Raw genomic sequence first — 21,352 nt, 5'->3', positions numbered from 1 at the left:
GCATTAGAATGAATCTAATGTAAAATTTCTGGATCAGACATTTCACCAGATATGAAATTTCAAAAGGTAGCACTAGGAAAATGCTACCTCTCTATTTCTGATCTCTCCTGTCCTCTGAACATCTCTTCTGGTTGATGCCAAATTTGTGGGGAAAATTATTTTAAGTTAATATAAAAAATGACTCCTGAATAAGTATATAATAGCAAGTGACTTCAGGCTGACATAGTTATTATAGTTTGCATTACTATAAAATGACTGCATGGTTATACCTGCCCCTTCATAACAACGCAGTCCTCCAGACCATTTGTGTAGGTGGGATGCCTGCGCTGCCATTTGGTGAACATCACAGGAGTCCCGTCACTCCACTCGAAATAGAAGTGAGCCTTCAGGTCGTTCAGACCCAGCCATAGCTCTTCTGTCGGCTCTGAAGCATGAAAAGAAATAGGTTTGCTTACAGTTCGCTATGCAATACAGTGAATGTTTTCACATTCGGAACAGACAGGGACTGATAAAGTCAGGATGTGGTACGTGTGAGGTGGTCTTCGTGCTTTAACAAAAATGCGGGTTTCCTCTCAGATCTGCAGTAAGCGATGTCTTGGTCTGTACTGAAAAGGCCTCGGATTCCATCCAGAAATACTGAGTTTAGTAAACATAAAGCTCTTCATGGCTGGCAGAAGATTTTTACAAACTTTCTGAGTATCTGTGATTCAGAACAACAAAATGGCCCCTAGCATGGAGGGTAGGACAGTGAGTGTCCCGCCTGTCAGGAGATCATACTGAGCCCAAGCCATGAAGACATCTGCCAATACATCTCCTTCATGGGGAAGCATTAGAGGGCTTGTAATGGGGTGTTCACCAAGTCCAGCATGTGCAGCAAGTGTCAGGACTGCTTACTACAGATCCAAGGAAAATCAGAAGTGAAAAGATATAATTTGCTTAGAAGGATATACAGCAAGAGGTTAACCTCAGCAAAAGGTTTTAACCTCAGCAAGAACTTAAATTTCTTATAGGTTTGGAGCTCAGGTCTGAAGATATTGCGCATAGAATAAAGGTGCCAAAAGTGCAAGTTTTAGAGATCTTTATGTGTCTCTATTTTTTTTCTTTTCCCGCTTTATAATGTTTTACAGTGTAGATTATTTCTTGATAAATATAAATATACTTCTATGTTTATGCAACAGCAACAACAGAAAAGAATACTGTAAGTTAGACTTAGCCTTCCACTTGTGACATTTCAGAAAAAAAGCATTAATATTTAATATGAAGCCCAGCTTTTATGTTACAGATGGGGCAAACAAAATACAGGCCTACATATATACTCACTGTAATCAAGCTGTGACACTAGAAAGCTGTATTCAGCAATGTTGTGGACACTTGCCAAATCTCCATCTTGCTTCTTACATGAAGTCAGGGCATCTTTCCATAATTTGGGTTCTCGCTGAATGCTGTAGCAGTGGCCTGCATATGGCCACCAACCATCTGTGCACTTAATAGGTTTCAATTCCTCTAAAATTAAAGCACAGTTTTTCAGAGCAATTTTGTAAGAGGAAAATAAAGGACACTAGAATGAGGTCTCTTGAGCACTCTTTACAAAAGTGGGACTATATGAATAAACATAAAGCTGTAGTTAGAAATGCAAATACATTCAAATGAAAAACAAATATCATTAAGGCACAGTATGCTAAATATGCAAATAGAATGATGTCTCCTTAAGCATAGAATCATTGAAAAATGCCCACATTGTGTCAGAGATGCAATTCAAAATATTGCTCTGGGAGGAAAGAGAGACCAAAGCAGACGTCAGCCTCTCCCTTCTTTGCCCCCCGGAGCAGTTCGGTCAGCGTGTCACGGTCTCCCGTGCTGCATGCAGTGGCTGACATGAGGCTCTGCATCCTGTTCCATGTCTTCTTGCAAACACACGTAATTTTCAGATATGGAAAAGTGTGAAGTAATCCTTTGGTAATTGCAGGTCAGTAAACAGTGCAAATTAGTGCAGAGTTGGTAGATTTCTCTTCATATTAACTCAGTGGCTTTTTTGCTACTTTGATTCCTAAATATCTTTAAAAGCTTCCTTTAAGCTTGCTTTAAAAATAGTCCTGCATTTCTTTTTAAGGTTAATAGGGAATAAAGATTCTCTGAAGTTATTTCTCTACTTTCTTTAATATAACTACTTCTTTAAAAGTAGCTTTTATAACATTCCCAGAAGACAGTCTCCAGCAGATCCCTCCTGTGCGTGGCATGTTCATAGCCACGTTGTGTCATTGAAGCCTCAGGTCGGGGTGGCCCATGGATGAAATATAGCCTGTGTGAATATTGCTGCTCCTCCTGCTCTGCTCGTATGAACCCAATGCATTGCATACTGTTGTCATCAGAGGATTTTTTGCATTAATATTAGAGTAACTGCAATTGCTCATTTGGAGTAAATGAGAAGAAAATGAGAAGCATAAAATTTCTACTGTATTTATGCAAATTTGATTGCTGGCACTGGTTACCATGACAGAGCAGCTTCTATCTGTCTTGCGAGAATGAATGATAGAGTGATGGAACAAAACAGTAATATTCTCCTACGAATGGTTAATACACAATGGGAGGACAAAAGCAATATCTAGCAATCTGTGCGTGCATGTATAGCTGTGTTTTTCAAAGGTTTCTAACGTCTTGATTGAAAAATAATATTGCATGCCTGTTATCATTTGCAGATCTTTACAGATTGCTCTTTCTAGAAGTCAAAGAAAAATCTAACCTACCTTTGGGTATAATGTCAGACTTTGAACTGAAGCTTCTCTTTTTACAAATGTAGCCGAGTCTGTGGTTACATGCTTGGTTTTCCCATTTAGCATTCTTTCTGGGATTCATCACTCCACAGATTTTCCCAGGGAGCAGGAAAGGACTTCCTTTGAGTAAGAGAGAAAATAGAATCTCACAGCAAAAATAAATAAAAAGATTAACAAAACCATCGTATTATCAGTAGAAACATCAACTTTTTCTGATTTCTTCAATGCTTAATATGAAGAAGCCCTCTCCCATAGGATAACTGGTGTTGTACTCTATAGGATGCTGCTTTTAGTCTATGCTTTGAGAGTGAAGTAATGACCCTCCACTGACTTTGTGTCAGGATAGTACTGGGAAATTTCTGGTTCTTTTCCTGATATCCTGGTGCTCACAGACAGAACAGCTGAAGCTAGACCATTGTACTGTGTCAAAAACCTCCAAACTTTAAAAATATTCAGTTTTAAATTATACCATCCCTCCGGTATATCTCAAGAATTTCATAATTCTACTTTCCTATAAATAGCTTTTCTCTTTTCTGTTGCAGTGTGTAAAAACCTCTGTAAGCAGCAAAAGAAATTGCCTGATACAGAATTTTTGAAAACTTAGAGGAGAGTTTAATTATTCCTTTACCACCTTGTAACTTTTCCAGAACAGGAGATGGCTTGAAATACTCGTGGCACAAAGAAAACACAGGACCAAAAAACCAACAAGCAAACAGAAGAACTCCCCATGTGTGAGGAGCACCACAAACCCACCCTGTCTGCCTTCCTTGAGGTGGCCCAGTGCAATTTTGCATAAACTGCCAAGGAATTATGAGCTGGCTCTGTAAGCCTCTCAATAACATTTAGAATTTCTCCAGACTACTTAGTGCCATTATTTTCTAAATATTTTGCTACTTTTGGAAGATTTGATTTATATTTATACTCTTGGGGAACAAGTTATGGAAAAATTCTGATCTCTGGTCTGTAGGGTTATATATCACTCCAAATGATACTCTGCTTTCATAAACAAGCTCTTTGCTTATATAAGAAAGTTAATGAACTTGCTATAGCTGATATCCACAGTGAACTTTGTAATTTGGAAGTGTACTTCTTAAAATAAAGATCTAGATCTTCAGCTATTGTAAATCAGAAGGGGCTTTCCTGAAATAAAAGTAGGTAGGGCAGTTTTTATTAGTTTGTGTCTTATCAGAATCCATTCAAAGATTACAAAATAGATACAGCTCTTACCTGGAGCCCAGTTTAAATATCTGAAAGGGCTGCCCCCAGCCCATTGCCATCCACTGTTGAAATTCAAAGCGTTCAATCCGATCCAAAATGCAAAACTGAATTTTTTAGTTAGCTCTAAATTACAAAAAAAAGTCAGTTGTATCTCCCTATTCTCATTCTTAGCAAGTTCATCTAAAAGAAATAAAGTCAAAAGTAAGAAATATATATTTCTTAGTTTAAACCAGCCCCAAACCAGTACTTTCCCCATTACTGAGGTGCACAGGTTAAAAAAGTAAAATATGTAAATGAATAAATATTGATTTAGCAGAGATCTCAGTAGTTAAAAGGGCAAAAGAACGTCTTATTTCACTACTTAAATAAGAGTTTACTTCTCTCACTTTGTTCCATTACAACATAAGAGATGTAAAAAATACCTTATTTTCATTAGGGAATTGTGCTAAAATGTTTCTGTAACAGATTTCATGGAGTAAATGCATCAGAAAGACAAAGACAGTGTGCCAATCAGTTGCTTCCAGATTTTTTTCTCTGTGAGTGGTTTCAAAGCCTCCTTCACACAATTTATAACCAAACTCATACCATGATACTTGTATCTGAAATCTACTGGAGTTATTTGGAGTTTATGTATGCAAATGTACCCATAGTAGGACCAATCCAGCCATCATCATATGTTCTCCTAGAAAGATTAATAATCCTTGAAACACAGAGGAAAAGGTAAATTTGAGGACCAGACCATAGACCTGCCCAGGAATGAGTGCACCGGCACGAAGGCAAGCGGAGGAAACCCTCCCCCTGGGACAGGCTGCAGAAGATGAGATAGCTCCCACCTGGAGCACAAAGGTGGGATGGGGCCACTTCCCCCCCTATAGAGGTTTGGGACCGACCCTTCAGAAAAAACCACCAGCTCGTGGAAGGGCAGTTCAGACCATCTCCCTTTTGGCGGCTGCTGAACCACCCCTGGCACCCTGTCTTCTCCGCTGAGACAGAAGACAAGGCAGCCAACTTCATCGTCTAAAGCTCTGGGGCAGCATATTTTTAGGTCTTGTCCTCTATCATTTTACCTCCGATATATGCTTGCTCATGAATCTCTGTGATGCTTAATAGTTCTGCATTTTGCTGCTGACAGCTTTTCCTTGCTTGGTGCCACATTAGAGCTGATTCTGAGTTTATCTGATAGTGAATGCCAGTTGAAACATCTTCTGTCCAAAATCTTTCTGTGTCATCTGGAAGAAGAAGTGACATAGAGCACTGCTGTTAGAGGATTGACATTACACCAATTAAAAGCAAATGAAGTATGTAATGATGCAAAATCTCTAAAAATGCACACTATTAACTGTATGCTATCATCGATTTTAAAGCACCAGAAAAATTGAAATCAGATGAAGCATCAATTAAAAAAAAAAAACTTAAAAACATTATTTTAAATTTCTAAGTTTTTAGAAGGGAGTGAATGGGTTTCCAATATTTGCTTTTAAATTTTCTTTTACTCAAAATGTAGTACTAGGTAAACCAGACATATCTGTTGATTGAAAAAAGAGATTCCAGGGTGAGGACAGAGGAGGAAAGTAAGCATGTAGGTGAACTATCACCCTGGAGGCTCTTCATCCCCGCAGGGCAGGAACTCCCTCTTAGCTCATCATCAAGAGAAGCAGCTTTCTCAAAAATGGCAGAACCTGGCCCTTGACAGCCCGAGGAGCTATAAAAACAGTCTGTGTAGCACCAATGTGCAGATCAGCCGCAGTCTTTGTTTGCAGAACAACTCACAAAACCTTGTGAAACTGTTGTGTTATTGGGAAGGCAGTTGGTCAGAAAAGTGAAGCAGTTTGTGTCCTGAGGTGGAGGGATCCAAACATAAGTTCGGTGCAGAAGATAGTACAAAGATGGGAGAGGAGGATAATTTTAGCAGCAGCATTTTTGTGTAGGCTGGCAATAGGAGACAAGAACAAGATCGGAACTGGACGTTAAGGGCAAAAAACAGTATATAGCCGTTTAAGTGAGAATTGACCTACAGGGCATGCCTGAGGAATAAAGAGCAATGGGAATTTTTTGAAAGGAAGATATCGGTCTAAATTCACGCTGGTCATGCCATGCACTTAAGTCACATAAAATGAGATATCAAAGAGCCTCCTCACCTCTCTAGTCCACAAAGAGAAACAGCCACCTCCAGCAGGTGAGTCAGAACCTGGCTGGGCTGAACCGCACTCTGGAGGCACCTCTTACTCTCCGCTCGCTATAGAGGGAGCACTTGGCTACCAGGGCTAATGTTCAATCAGATGATTTTCATTTGGGCTAACTCTGACAAGGCTTGTCATGAGGGTGTGCAGCTGGTAGCTGATAAAGAACCTGGTAGCGCAATAGATGGTTTTCTCAACAATGTTTCATAACAAGTTAATAAATAAAATGCAGGACTTACTTATTAGTGGGCAAAATCCATACAGTTTATCAGCATCAAAGTCTGCAGTTGTCGCACACCAGAGCCAGCCATCTGACCTACCAGCATCTGTGCACTCATTGTACTGTTTGCCTTCATATTTGAAAGGGAATACACATGGCTGTCCATTGGCATTTCCTTGTAATGTAAAGGTATCTAGGGGGAAGAAAGGGTTAAGTGGACATATGAAAATAATCATAAAATCATAAATCTGACTTCCTAGTAATGGATCTATCTATCAGTATATCTGTCTGTCTAAACTGAGAGGTCACACCATCTTTTTTTAATTAATTTTTATCATTTTTCCTCCTTGTGTAGCTAAAGATTTGAAATAAAATCTTGTTTTAGTAAAATTTGGGTTTTAAATACTGTGTTTAGAGTTTGATATATATACCTTGTAGGAAAGTCAAATTCTCTGATGATAAGTTGCTGATAAGTTGTGGTTCCTGAGGACAGAAAAACCACAAGTAGATCTCAGACAACAATGATTTCACTGCATTGTTGTATTCTGTATGGCTCAATAGGCTTGCTTTATCACTCCATCTTTTCATTAATTGTTTAAAGAAAAAGGATAGCTGCCCAGAGAGAATAGAGGTCAGCTTGTCATGAGCATATTTACACCGTGAAAATTTTAGGTTTCAATTGCACATTTCTGCACTTGGAGAGGTCTTGCAGATTCACCCTCAACTCAGATTCCTTAAGGTTAGCAATGCTTCATCTTTTTAAACTATCACAGTATTACGGGAGCGTTCTTTTATCCTGAAATTTCTGATATAAGCTCTCAATCTCACATTCATGCAAACACATTCATCCACTCAGTTCTACATACATTACTGCTTTACTGTTTCTCTCTATAGCTATACCTAATGAGTGATCTACATCTTCAGGCTAGAACTATTCTTCTAATTTGGTCAGACCAGAGAGGAGGAGCCAGTTGTTCCTTCTCATACCTCATGTCTTGGAGCAGAAAGAGAAACTTGCACAGCTGTCATGAAAACATGGCTCTAACACCCTTTGACTGATCACTGCACCATGGGTGTGATGGGGAGGGTAAATGGAAAGAGCTCCATGCTTCCTCATCTCTCATCACCCTCCCACACAGTGCCATCCGATTTAATATTTCCACAGAAAGAAATTCCAGTTTAAAGATCCTGCTCTTATTAACTCCATTTCCCCCAACATCCCTACATCTCCCCTCTTTATTCTGTGAATCAAGAATGCCAGGATAATACACAACATACTCTTTAGATCATGTATCAAATCTGATAAAATACAAAATAATCAGTCTATGCATTAAAACTGTAAAGCTGCCCAAGGAACAGCATTTTCATATCTAGTTTAACACAAAACTAACAGGAAACTTACCCAGTGACTGTAATGAACCATGCACGAGGGAAAGAAAAACTAGGAACCTGGAGAAACTCATTGCAAATGTAACTTGCTTTTCATTCCTCTATCAAAAGTTGGACTATAAGATTGGCAGTGTATAAAATCTTTCTGAGGGAGGACAGTAACAGGTCCTTCTCTGTGCAAAGGCTAGATGGATAAAGCTCTGTACTCTAAATAAGGAAATATCCTGTCACATGGTATATTGAAATAACTAGAGTGCACTTTGCAAACATTGCTGTCTTTGAAGAGCAAGTCACTTCCAAAACTGAAGTCTCCATCCTTGTCACTAGAGGTGGTGACATTTGTCTTTTTCTGGGACTTTGCTAGTATTATATACGAGTCAGTTGTTGGGGTGCTACACAGGACAGACCTCTACAAAAGCAACTTAAGAATTGGTGACAAGAAAACTGCAGTGAAATATCATGGATTAAAAACTCAGTCTCTGCTTTAACCCTTACATCTCAGAAACAAAGGGAGACAAAACCCCAGTAGTTCAGTACATCGCTCTAATGTCACGCCTCTACATATCTAGAATAAAGAGAGCAAATTTTACAGGATCTGCAGTATTGGGTGCATTATTAATTATTGCTCACTTTGAGGGCTAAAATTGCTTTTTTTCTGCACTGTTACACTGCTTGCTTTGATCACAGTTTGAGGCTGAGCTGTTTATAACTACTTGTTGAAGATCTGAAAGAAGTGAAGATGTTCTGTGCTATAGGCTAGTGGTAAGCTTCCCTGTAACAGGACGGAAACTTTTGCCTGTAATACTTTTGCCAAGCAAAAGGATGTGTTCATCTATCTGACAAATTCCTAATGAGGGTGTTCCAGGACAAAGCCAAAAGTAAGCTAAATTGGAAAAGCTCCTTTTAATGTGTGAGCAAAGTGCTCATCTGAAGACTTATATTGGCATGGCAATTCTTGTACAACTACACTGCAAAACTGTGCTGGCAAATATTCACATGCAGACAAGTCCTACTGTTCCTTCTGTTTATTTACATCAGTGAAATTAAAAGAAGTTGTGATAATGAAATTGAAAAAAAGCGAGAAGTGAAATAGTCAGTAGCGAGATATACATAGAAGCTGAACAGAAGATGTCATATGAGGAGCAACTATCTTTGCTTTTATTTATAAGGTGTTAGGGAAAATTATTGCAAGAACTGGCTAAACTTGTTGACTGTTAGAAAGTGCTAAGAGAGAAACATTTTCAGAAAAAAATGGCTGGATTTCAGTAAACATAGGAATTCAATAAATTGTTTAATAATAACTATTCTATTTGCAGGTGGCATTCAGGGAGAGCTCAGTGTGAGCAAGGCTTGCAAGAGTAGCCCAAAGTCGTAAAGCTGGGTGTTGCCACAGACAACAATGGGGTGGGAGAGAAACAGAAGCTGAGTGTACTGAGTGAAACCGTATTTCGGATACATCTGAAATCACAAAATGAAAGGGCTCCGACAGAGGGGATCCCAAGGGAAAATACCTGGAGGACACAATTCCTGCCTAGTTCCCTCCTCTGCCTCACAAAGTGCCAGCCGTGCTCTGGTCCAAACTGGGCTTTAGTCTCCCACTTGTGTAAATGGATGCTTGCAAGGATTCAGCTCCCCAAGGTTGCAGAGTGATGAGGGGAGATTAGTGCAGATATTGGGGTAGGCTAAAAGAAGAATTGAGCGCTTCAGAGCTGCCCCTTTCATGTGACCAACCAGCTTGATGCTGGTTACAAACTTTTTGGGGTCAGTGTCCTGCATGCTGCATTTCACTTGTGCAATAACCTGTTCTCACCAGTGTGCTAAATTCTTGATTGTACTTATGCCGAGAAAACAGGAGTCCGGTGCCTAGAAAAGAAACTTCATTACTTTTTATTATTCTTTCTTTTAACTTTCCAGCTGGCTCAGTAGACCCTGTGCAGCCTGGGGAAGGCAGGTTGTTTGCTGGGGCTATCTGCTAAGCACGTGAAGTGTTTAGTGTCTAAATTATACTTGCAGCTCACCTAAATGCTATTTTGTACTGCTTTCCACTGTTTTTCTAACATCTTAAACTTAGTCTTCTTGCAGATGCCTAGTACAGTACCATCTGCTGCATTCCTTAGTTTTCAGTTCCTTTTTCTCACATTTAAAAATGGCACGTTGGTGCTTATTCAAGCTGAATTCAAAGTGGTGGGGAGAGAAGCTCTCCTTGTTATTGACAAAAAAGTTATTGTGCAGACAGGAGCACCTCCCTTCCCCTTTCCTCTCACTTGATTCACAGGAAAGGCTGAAGCTGAAAAATTATACTAATAAAAACTTTATTTATTTCAAAGCATTAACAAAAAGAGGGAAGAATGCAAGGGTGAGAAAATTTTAATTCATGTTAGTGAATGTACTACAGTTAACAATCGTGTTATCAAATTGAAAAAAGACCAAGACCTACACCTGAGCTTAATATCCTTTGCTAGTATGAACTGTATTTTCCATAGCAGAAAATGAAAATGGCAAGGTTTTCTCTCCCAAAGTTGTCTGAGATAAGTATATGAAGCACCATTTTGTAAGTAACTGTAATAGGATACGGCTATAAGGAACAATAAAAGTGCTGGTCTGATGCAGTGAAGTTTGTGGGCCAAAACAAGTTCAAGATTGCAACAGAGTTGGGCAGATTTTATTTTTCTGAGTTCTTTGCAGTGTCCACAAAGTCATGGGAATACAGTTCTAAATAGTAATCACACTTTATTGAACATTCATTCTCTCTAGTTGACTTTTATAGTCCTTTTTCAGTACGTTTATTTGTTCTTTACAAGTTATTTACATTAGTGTTTTTGCTAAGGCACATGAGAACATCTTGACTGTTACAAAACTATAACATCAATCCATGATTCCGATTTTGTAAAATATGCATGATACAAAAGAGCCTGCTAGTGCAAAAAGAGAAAAGGGATTTAAGATTACAGATATCCTCACTAGAGGCTTTTAACAGATACATCCTTTAATTTCAGCAAGTAACTTGCTCCTCTGAATTGGTTCATGCCACAGGATCCATTCTCAACAATTCTTCAGTCACCAACACATCATTTTAGAAGTGTTTCATTGTCAGAATCTGTTGATAGTTAGTTTTGTCTTTTTCTCTTGTAGAAATAGAATGACATGCCAGCTCCAAGAAGAGTGAGAATAGCCAAGAAAATGAGTGCCCAAACGGAGACATGAACAGGTGGGTGAGTCTCTTCATTCTTTTCCTTGCCTGAAATGAATGCATATAACTGTGAGAACCTTAGTAATTTTTTATTCCACATACAACGTGAAAAACATGGAGATGTTCTCTCCTGCCTGAACTTGGAGTCTGTTCAGTGTAAACCTGAGCCCTGAATTGTTGCTGATCAGTAGCCAGGTCTCTGTTGCTAAAGCTAACATGGTTTTAGTAGATCTGGATTACAGTGATACACAATGCATGCGGTGGATGCTTGTAAGAATTTAATGAAAATGCATGCTTTAGGTATGGATACAGGATGCTAATTATTTGGAAATTAGCTTTACAATATTTTTATGTTACATTATTTACAATACATATGGAAGAAATTTGCATATACATCTACATATGTTTTAACAGGCTAGTTAAAGCTCATTATGCCTGTTCTCAAAGTTAGTCACAAGTTGGGTCACTGCTGAGCTTGTCACTCAGGTTAGCCCTGCAGCAGTCCAGTCGACCAAGAACATGTGAGTGCTCGTGTGCACGTAAAAGGAACTGTGGGATTATCCTGAGTGATTTTTAACCATGCATCCCAGTAACTGTCAGCAGGACTTGTTCTCTAAAAGGGGGTGATTTGGGAAAACTCATTTTAAGTTCTTCTTGTATTTAGATTTTTGTTAATTTTCGTATGAAAGCTCTTACCTTTTTGCTGTAGAGGACTCCCACTAGGCTCAACTTCAATGAATATCAGAGAGAAATAATATGACACTTCATTAGAATTCATAAGTTTGACTGTTTTGCTAAAATTATACAGGAACAAAACCCCCTGAAGTATTACCATTGCATTAATAACATATATGTCTGTTATAAAAAGCAACATAAGTGAGGCAAAAAATACGTTACTAAGGTTTTACCTTCCTACTTAACATTTACCAAACTATAATATTCATTCATTTAAAACTTTATGTTGTTTTTATATCTACCAACATTCAAATACTGACTCTTTTCTGTGTTCACTCAAAAATACCTTTTCACATTTTTCCTGAAATATTAATTTTAATTTACTAAGAACATGATGTACAACTCCGGAGATTAATTTCACATAGCACATTTTAGGAAGCTCTGCATGTCCAGCAGGATTCTGCTGTTACTATTAAGTTTAAGATTCTTAAATGTCTTCCCTAGAAAATGCCCTCTGAATCAAGGCTGTAATCTTCCCATTTGCCTATGCATAAGAAGGAGACAGAGAAAAAGAAAAGACCTTTATAAAATCTTTTTTGTTGAAGAGGTGCAAAAAATGTTTGACACTCAGAAAAGAAGAATAATTAAACATATTGGATGTTCTTATAAAGTAAGAAAACTATTCTGAACCAAGACTCCCTAAATTATCAAGAAAACATTTCTCCTCTTGGCTCTTTTACATTACAGTTTGAAAACACACTTACTACCCAGAGGAGAAGTTATAAAGGCAAAATGTAAAATGAAATGAAAGCAGAGCAGAACATAAAATGAATAGGTACAAAGCAACAGTATCCCCTGCTAAGGCAGGAAACAGTGATATATGAGAGCATCTTATGATTCAATGGATGGATTTTAGTGCTTCCTTATTATTTTAGTACTATATGGGATGGAATATAATTTGGATGTTCTTAGTAAATCTTTAATGGGGATTAACTGATTTACTGCCATGGGCATGTGCTGATTTAAGCATGGAAATTAACAGTGCATGGGAGATGACTGTTTCTTCGTTACATTTCAGTTTATTTTTTTAATTAAAGACTACACTTGAAAAATGATTAAAAGCTAACCCCAAATTTTCAATTATTTTTCTAAGAACTACTGTGTTTTGCAATGTCTTTAGTATTGAAATCACATCCTTTCAACTTTTCATCCGAACAAAGGAATCTTAAAAATTGTTTTACACAGAAAATGAGGTTTTCAGCATAGGACAGAGATGTTCCCCATGATTTACTGGGGACAATGCACAATGCAAAACCTGGAAAATTAAACCGGATCTCACAGCTACTACAAAAGAAACTACAAAAGTTTAAAGATGGCAACCTACCATTTTTTAGGTAAGATTGATTTTAACACCTAACTTAAGAGAATGGAATGATAGTGCTTTTTCAGACAATTATATCTTTTGTATCTCCACTTAGGAATACTACATGTGGTTTTCTACCTCTGAAACATTAGTCTGGCATATACAGTATGCATGAAATTTTCCAGAAATGCTGGTAAGCTTCTGTAATGACTTGAAGTTTTCATTTAATAGGGAAGTACTCCTTATATTATTATTGCAACACAAACAGCTGGCCTTTTAGTGTCCCTGAGGCATTATGGACTTAAAGGCCCAATATGAAGGCAGTTTTTGACATTGGGCAGTAATATAGTTCTTGAGCATAACAAGCTTGAAGAGGAAGCTTGATTATTCACATTAATTCCTCCTTGCAAGGGTATAACAACTGTTACAATACTTAGTTCCTGGAAAAGTCATAAGTTTGCACAAGTGTTTGACGGATGCCATACCAATGCCTGTGTTAGGTATTCAAAAGTTTTCTGAAAGTCTCGTTCTCAACCTAGGGTGCATACAGCACATTACCATATTCCCATGCAAGTGCAGACAGTGATGCGAAGAGCTTGCAGTCTGCAAAAACAGGCAACTACAAATGTTTAGAAAAGTGGGATATGCCAAACGAAACTGTCAGAAATTACTTCCAGACATGTGATGGAGGGCTGTAGCAGTTACTAGTAAACAGATTTGCTCTGTCACTAAGGGCTGAGTCACTAAGGACTTACTTTTGGGTTTTTTGCAGATAAATCCTTTTTCAGAAGAGCAATCAGTGTTGTCCCAATAACCGGATGGTGCAGTCATTTCGATGCAGTGATGCTCCACACCGGACTCTTTCTCCTTCCAGTTGACAAAGTCCAGTGCAGCATTATCTAGCCACAACCACTGGCCTAAAGAGCAACATGTAGAGTAAAAAAAATTTAAAATGTATCTATATCTCATGGATATTTTAACTCCTTAGCTCAGCAAATGTCTTCAAAAATGTAATAGTAACCCATTTTTCAGCAGAAGACCACGTCATTTTTTGTAAAAATGCAGTTATCCTCAATTTTCTTATATTAGCAAAGCATTTTTCAATTAAATACTGAAAGTAAGACATTACCATCCACATTTCGGTAAAGTCCTATCCAGAAGCCTCCTACTTTATTTCCAAGTGGTTGTATTGTATGGATCAGAAAGTCAGATTCATCCGTGTTCTCCACCGAAACCAAGGTAGCACCTGAAAGGCATTAGCAAGCAAATAACCATAACCTATGTGAGCAACTACTGGAATAGCCTCCTCTTTCAAGTCTGTACAAACAATAACTTTTGAAAGTATTATGCACGCTACTCTGTTGGCTTCCCCATTGCTTCTTGTGGAGGACAGAGACCTGGAGGTGCTTAGTGGCCATGGCCCCCCACCACGGCCCCCAGGATGGTGCTCCAGAAGCCAGGAGCTGATGGGGAGCTCTATGCCTGGGGAGGCTGCAGCCCCTGGGAGGACAGAAAGCTGCACAAAGTCGCTTGTGTCAGTTTATTTTCATTGTGCCAGATTTAGAATAGCTTGGTAGGTAAATAAAGTATTTCTAATGATTTTTTTTTTAATCAATGTTTTTACATTTTTATGAGTTTTGTATAAACTTTCGTACAAATCTCGTCAGTTGATAATGAAGGCTCTCACCTAACCGAGCACACTCGAGGGAGGCCAGCGCCCAGCTTCTCCCAGCTGATGCTTCAAGGTAGTAGCAGTGGCCACGGTAAGGGATCCAAGCTCGGAGTTCGGCTGCTTCAGGGCAGTCTCCAGGCAGCTGAGCAGGGTCAGTAGGAGCTATAGCTAAAGAAGCCATATGGTATGAAATTGGTATTGCATTATGAATAACCTATGAGGTAGGATATATGTGTAAATAGTGTGGGATTTCTCTCACCCAGCTTTAACTATCTGGACCTCTACTCCTGACTATTCCTACAGGCCCCCAGCTCAGACAACGGCGAGAGCCAGGCAGTCAAGAGTGTGAAACATCTGATTTCTCCAATCACATTTCTTAGGACAAGGAAACAAATCACATCCTGCAGCATCTAACTAACTGTCTTGGCAGTACTGTGAGGAAAGCAAACCCTGAGAGCAGATATAGATCTCGAATTTGCATTCTCACAACACAGAAAGCTGTTGTAGGCTAATGAATCATTGATAGCACAGTCCCATATTGTATGGCTGCCTAGTCCTATATGTTGTCACTTTATACAAAGGAGCCATCAGTGGAGCATGCTTCTGCCAAACTAGTCTCTGTTTCTGACCATGTGTGCAACTCCAATTCACTTCTATCGGTCTGCGGTTCTTGCACTGCATATGCAGACCAAATGTACGGCTGGGAAGTTTAACTCAGAAGCCACCTTCAAGTGGCAAAATCTATCTTGAATCCCACATCAGGAACAGACTATATTATGTAGCCTTAAAACCTCAAGGAGGGAAAACAACACAATTCTACAAAATCTACAAGTAAACATGCCTCTGCATACCTCTACAAAGAGTTAAAAGTATCACTCACATTCCCAAGGCTCTTAACACCTACATCAGAACTGCTTTAGCTCTAGCAATAGTGAATGGGAGTGAAACTCTTGCCTGTATTTTGGCTCAGTGACACCTATGTGTGAGCTTATCCAGTTGCTGCAGTCCACACAGTCAGTGCATGTTCCCAGCACTTATCTTACACACAATCTCAAGTGTGATTTATGCTTATGTCTTGGAAAGAGCAAAAAACCTTGAAGACAGAGCTTCATCTTATGCAAACAGTTATGACTACCATGAAAGCAGTGCAGCCATGTCCGTTTGCACAAGAGGCTTTCATGTGCCTGAATTCATATATCATCCAATAGCAAACCTCCAAATTCTGCAGGGAGGTAGACGCTGTCCTGAAGCATACTCCTCGAGGGTTTTAGCCCAGGCCAGAGCAAAGTCTCTAGGATTAGGCAGACTAATGGAATTAGGAATGTGTCTTTAAAATTATCACATTCATTTGCTTACCATCTGATGTCTTACAAACTGAAAAGTAGCTTTCATTGCAGGATGCTGTTTTCCAAGTACCGTCAAGATCTAGGTAGACACAAGCATTTTTCTCCTTTGGTTCCCCTGCTGCCCATTTTGTGTACCTGGTTTTCCAGTTATCGGTCCATTTGTAATAGCTGCCAGTCTGAAAACAAAGAAGTTCTGGTAACAGAGTTTTTTACATAAAAATCTCTGACACAAATATAATGTCCTATGTCTATTTGAGTTTTTCAGAAAAAAAAGCCCTGTGCTGCTCTGGTTTTTTAAACACCATTCACTGTTCTAAGCAATGTCACTGGGTGCTCTGAGTTACACAAAACTACATATCAACAGTGTTCAACAGTGTATAGCTTTCAAGAGGGTTTTTCTGAAGTAACACAAACTTCCACAACATGGCAAGAAACTCAGATGAGACCATCTTAGGTCATTTAGTAAATCCCATATCAAGAAAAGCCATTACAGAGAATTCGTCCCCTCTGCTCTGCTTTATTTGAATTAAAACTGGGAGTATTTGGTGAGTAAAGATTACTTGCCATTAAACAGTCAAAATAATCTTAAAATGTCTCTCTCATACTCATAATAACTTTTATTAATATAATAATAGTTATAAGAAGCCCTCTATATAGCAAGGATTTAGACTTTCAGAATGGCTAACGGTTGCTTCACGGTAGCTGCACATCCTGGCTTGTGACTCTCAGTCTGCACCTTTATTTCGTTTACCGTTTCTAGAGCTTTCTACTTTCATCTAGTGCTTCCTGCTTAACCTTTTCTGTGACTCTTCACTCTATTTGGTTCATGAAAGTCTTTGAGTAACTCTAACAGGACCACTAGAAATCTGTGCATATACACAGTAAAGCCATTCAGAGTACAGTTGTTTCAGCACTGTTATAAATTGGGCATCCAGCAGATCTATAAAGAGCAGGAGAGCTCACCGAGCACCTGCACCTCCCATCTGTCCAGCACTTACTATATTGCTGTTAAGACCAATCCATACAGGTTTTCCATATTTCAACATCTGGATCCACAGGAATGAATGGATGTAGGCATCTGAAATGCTGGCAAGTTCTGCGGATTTGTCTTGACAATTTTTTCTGGCCTCTTCCCATTGCATTTCAGATGAGATGATTGAATAGCTACTGTCACCATAACGGGCAAAGCCAGAGGATGGATTTGTTGTTGGTTCCTCAGACTGCGTGGTAACTATGGAGGAAAAACTGAATGCATGAGTTTACAACATACCACTCATCTCTAGCGTGGAAGCTATACAAAAATAGGTCAAAAGTTCAGTATTAACAATAAGTCAAAATCTTTATTTAAGCTCATGAACAATTTGTTTATGAAAAAAAAACAAAAACAAAATGAAAAAGCCCAAAACAAACTTGTAAAACATGAGCCAAATTTCTTAATGTAAAAAGCAGAGTGAAATCCTGAATGCCCTGAAGTAGAGAGTATACTTGCGAGAGGCCTGACTAGTGCAGACTAAGACTCATGAACTGGATATTTGAGTTCCCTTGCTTTAAGATATTTTGACTAAATCTGAGTATACACCTATTTCAGATCACTGGTGGAGAGGACTTAGGGCTCGACGTTTAAGGCATTTACTGTAGTACCCTGTTGTCACAACCTGCGACTTTGATACTTGATGTTCATTGATCACCACTTGCTGTTGACTCCAAGTCATTAGTCTGTCTGTAGTGGCTGCCTGAACGTTGCCTGCATGTTTGAGTCAGGCAGTGTATATTTCCACCCTTGAGATTGTAATGGTATTCAGAAGAGCTGTAACTGGGATTAAGCAAACTAAAACGCCTCCCTAAAACTATATGTTTGTTGTGCAGGGAGAGGGTGTTCTTATAAGCAAGTTAGCTATGCTGAGAGTGAACAGGCTGCAGGAGCTGATTGAAGTGGGAGGGAATAGTTTTTACTAATGCTGTAATAAAGGTGAGGCAAAACTCTTTTGTTATCTGTGCTTTGCCTTCTCTACTCCCATTATATGGCTGGGCAGCAGGGATTTGCATAATTACAGTTCTACAGCAGGGAAGTCAACATTCATTACTCATTTTGGTGTAAAAACAATCAATATTCTTCTACAATAAAGACACAGTCAAGAGGCTATACATTTTAATAGACATCATATGGCATTCAGTAGAAATGTTAAGAGAGGATTAAGTGCTCTGCTCAGAGACAGCCAGGAGTATGGAGATCACTGGAAGGGCATGGTTTACACTGCACTTAAAGAGGATGCCTAAAAGCCTCATATTTCACTGAGAAAATCCATTTCCATTTATTATTCTCTAGTATTGTTCATGATTTAGGTATAAAACCCCAACTAAGATAGCGGTTCCTCTCCAGCAATTTCTGTGGAACAAATTGTACTTTAAAAATAGTACAGCCTTAAGACTGGTGGAAGTCTGAAAGCCTGAGACACTCAGAATGAGACTCAAAGCTGAAAGAAATCACATTGGTTTATATATTCAGCTTATCTAACTGAGATACTTTTTCTATTTAGGAGACTGGGTTAAACAGAACTCACATGAATTCATCTGGCATATATAGCCTCTCTCGTTGTCACAGCTATCATCTCTCCATTTCCCATCTGACTTCACGATGAAAACACAATCTGTCTGAAGGAGAGGGGAAGATACACAGCCGTTACAAAAGGCAATTGCGAGGTGGTGAGCTGAAGCTCCTATACTCCTAGCGTCAGCCTGATGGCAGAGAAAAGAGGAGAGGAGAGGTGCTCGTTGAGCACCTATGTAATTAGTTCAAATTTCCTAGGTTTCTGCCAAACAGCTTGACCTGGTATTTGTTAGTGACCCCTTAAATTTGAACCAGTCTTCCACTGGTGCCCATCAAGGTCTGAAAGAAAGGTCTATAAAAAATAATCTTACCAGTTTTATTAAGAATCCTTTAATGACTACAGAAATGACTAGGGTACCTATAATATGTCTTCTCAATTCTGATTTACAATTAAGTAGAACTGCTTCAAAACATTTCCGTCAATGAGAACAACAATATAAGAACTGTTATTAAAAGCACTAGTCTGGATTTATCTTAATTGAAGCAGACTATCTTGCAGAAATCAGGTACTCTTTACCAGTTTGTAGTCATTATCAAGTTATCACTATCAGAAGTCTTTAGTAACAACCAAATTTTCCCTTTACTTATGTTTAATTGCTTCAAGATTTCCTTCATTACTCCCTTGATTTCAAGACTGGCCGTGACCATCTTTCAGTATTTCATCAGAATTTCTCTTTTATGCTGATTTGAACAAGTTTTAGTCATAAGCAAGTTGACTGATGGTAGGTGTTAAAAATCTCTGGTGACTAGCAGCCTATCATTTCCTCAGAAACTACGTGTTTACGTCCTTTGGAAAAAGAGATTGAATTTCAGCAGAGAAATAGCCCTTTTATTGAAGATATCCTTTTGTAGCATCAGAAACTAGTAAAGCAGTGTGGCAGCACATTAGCCAGGAATGGAAATTATACATAGATAAATTAATGTTGCACCAACAACCTTAATTTTGGTTTATCATAACTTTTCTATGTTTGGTGTTGCAACTTTAATGTTTGTGGTAATGCAGTTTGGGGGGGAACTGATGTAGTATATACCTCTCCAGGCTTCTTTTACAGAACTGGTATTTTGCAATAGGTCGGATGGAAAGCACAAGGTCCCTCTTCCTCAGAACCTCTGCCAAACATTTTTGGTGCATTTGGAATCATTACCAGCTGACTTGCTGAGCCTCATTCTGCTTGCAAAAGGACTTGTTTCAGCATCTTGTTATTGCTGCTGTAACTTCCCTTTTAGGAAAATCATCTAGCTGCCAAAGATATACAGGTTACTTAAATTTCCTGTACCTCCACAGTGATGTCTGTCAACATTTCATAGTCATAATAGTCAAAGTAGCTTTGTTTCTGTTCTGGTGCACCGTTACCCCAGTTGGTGTAGGAAATGGTGCTTCCATCTGTCCAAAGAAATGTGGACTCTTCATTGATATCATTCATCCCAATCCAAACATTAGTCATGGCATCCTTTAAATGATAGAAGAGGAAAGCTGGAGGGAAGCAAAGACTTCTCATTAAGGAAAGCTCATCATGACTTACCCAAAACAGGAAAAATATGCAAAAGCCCAGAACTGGGGCCATATTAAAAGGATAACATTTCCCACTACACAGCCCATCTGCCTTTAACTAAATGTTTAGGTAAGCATCTGTAGGAACATATGTTACACAAGCATTAAGGTTGAAAAAATAGCCAAAAAAGAAAGCTCTGGAGCAAATTAGAAGATGCCCCCTTCCCCACTGTGTATGCACACATAGTGTTCCAGCAAATCATATTGCCAGTGAGACAGACAGAAAATACAGATGTCTGTCAGTTTGAGAGATCTGTGCAACCACACTCAAGAGAGACTGGAAGTTTCATGAAAACTGAGCAACTGAAAGAAGTAGAAACACACACTTTATTTCTTATATGCAATAATTTAGCTATTGTTTCACACTTTGGAGTTAAAACGAAGCATAAACTGACCTGGCTAATAAGCAATTTTCAGCAGATAGTCCCATAATCTATTTTGGAGAGTATAGCAGTTTCTTTAATGAGAGACTAATATTTTTTTCTCTCAATAGAGCCCATATATGTACCTTGCACTTGTTCATTTGGTATGGTAGCCAGGTTTCCTCCCAATTCAATACAAGCATTTCGTGCAGCATGCCACATGAGCTTTCTTGTTATATTGGAAGCAAATATTTTGAAACACTGGAAAAAAAGCAAGCACTTCATTCAAACTAGCAGAGATGGGAACTGTTGTGTGTGACTAATATCAATTAGCTATAGGATGTACATTTCTCCAGAAAAAGAAATTGGGGCTAGAATAGGTGACAGAGCTCAAGAGCAGAAAGTATGTATGACTACCCAGGTAGATACTTAGCCCCTCTCATTGTACAAGGTGTAATCCAGGAGTCTAGTATCATCTGAACTGATTGTAATGATGTCAAGTACATAATCCCTTTTCCCATTTTCATCTGCCTGCTTCCTGCAATAACAGAGGGATTATTTAAAACCAAGAAAATGTGGCTTTGGGTTTGCTGCAGGGAATGATCTCTACTGTGCCTTGCTCTGCTTCTAATGACTGTGGTTATGACTGTTCATCCTGCCAAAGAGTATCAAATACCCTTTGACACATTGACCTAACACTCTGAGGATGCAATAGCAGCACAGTGTACATAAAGTAGACAAAACAACGTTTGGCAAATGGAGCTTTGACTAAAATTGGTACAAATTCTTCCCTTACAGCCATGAGG

The 21,352-nt window shown here is 38.8% G+C and overlaps 2 protein-coding genes across 2 annotated transcripts in view; both read right to left on the bottom strand.

The window, feature by feature from the left end:
• LOC127029900 (macrophage mannose receptor 1-like) overlaps positions 1 to 7,852 on the bottom strand; it is a 34,731-nt gene extending 26,879 nt beyond the window's left edge. Inside the window, exons 1-7 of the mRNA XM_050915713.1 lie at positions 7,792 to 7,852; positions 6,409 to 6,582; positions 5,057 to 5,218; positions 3,999 to 4,112; positions 2,745 to 2,891; positions 1,321 to 1,503; positions 270 to 424 (exon numbers count right to left, since the gene is read on the bottom strand). Of these exons, the coding sequence (XP_050771670.1) occupies positions 270 to 424; positions 1,321 to 1,503; positions 2,745 to 2,891; positions 3,999 to 4,112; positions 5,057 to 5,218; positions 6,409 to 6,582; positions 7,792 to 7,852 (996 nt within the window). The remainder of the gene's footprint in view (positions 1 to 269; positions 425 to 1,320; positions 1,504 to 2,744; positions 2,892 to 3,998; positions 4,113 to 5,056; positions 5,219 to 6,408; positions 6,583 to 7,791) is intronic.
• A 2,502-nt stretch (positions 7,853 to 10,354) lies between these two features.
• LOC127029898 (macrophage mannose receptor 1-like) overlaps positions 10,355 to 21,352 on the bottom strand; it is a 35,089-nt gene continuing 24,091 nt past the window's right edge. Inside the window, exons 21-30 of the mRNA XM_050915711.1 lie at positions 20,693 to 20,807; positions 19,910 to 20,106; positions 18,586 to 18,676; positions 17,023 to 17,255; positions 16,035 to 16,200; positions 14,694 to 14,846; positions 14,136 to 14,252; positions 13,762 to 13,923; positions 11,665 to 11,697; positions 10,355 to 11,016 (exon numbers count right to left, since the gene is read on the bottom strand). Coding sequence (XP_050771668.1) covers positions 10,886 to 11,016; positions 11,665 to 11,697; positions 13,762 to 13,923; positions 14,136 to 14,252; positions 14,694 to 14,846; positions 16,035 to 16,200; positions 17,023 to 17,255; positions 18,586 to 18,676; positions 19,910 to 20,106; positions 20,693 to 20,807 — 1,398 coding nt within the window. The 3' untranslated portion in view covers positions 10,355 to 10,885. The remainder of the gene's footprint in view (positions 11,017 to 11,664; positions 11,698 to 13,761; positions 13,924 to 14,135; positions 14,253 to 14,693; positions 14,847 to 16,034; positions 16,201 to 17,022; positions 17,256 to 18,585; positions 18,677 to 19,909; positions 20,107 to 20,692; positions 20,808 to 21,352) is intronic.

Source organism: Gymnogyps californianus, chromosome 2 (assembly GCF_018139145.2).
Source record: "Gymnogyps californianus isolate 813 chromosome 2, ASM1813914v2, whole genome shotgun sequence".
In the NCBI taxonomy this organism is placed as follows: domain Eukaryota; kingdom Metazoa; phylum Chordata; class Aves; order Accipitriformes; family Cathartidae; genus Gymnogyps; species Gymnogyps californianus.
This window is presented reverse-complemented; position numbering and strand designations above follow the sequence as displayed.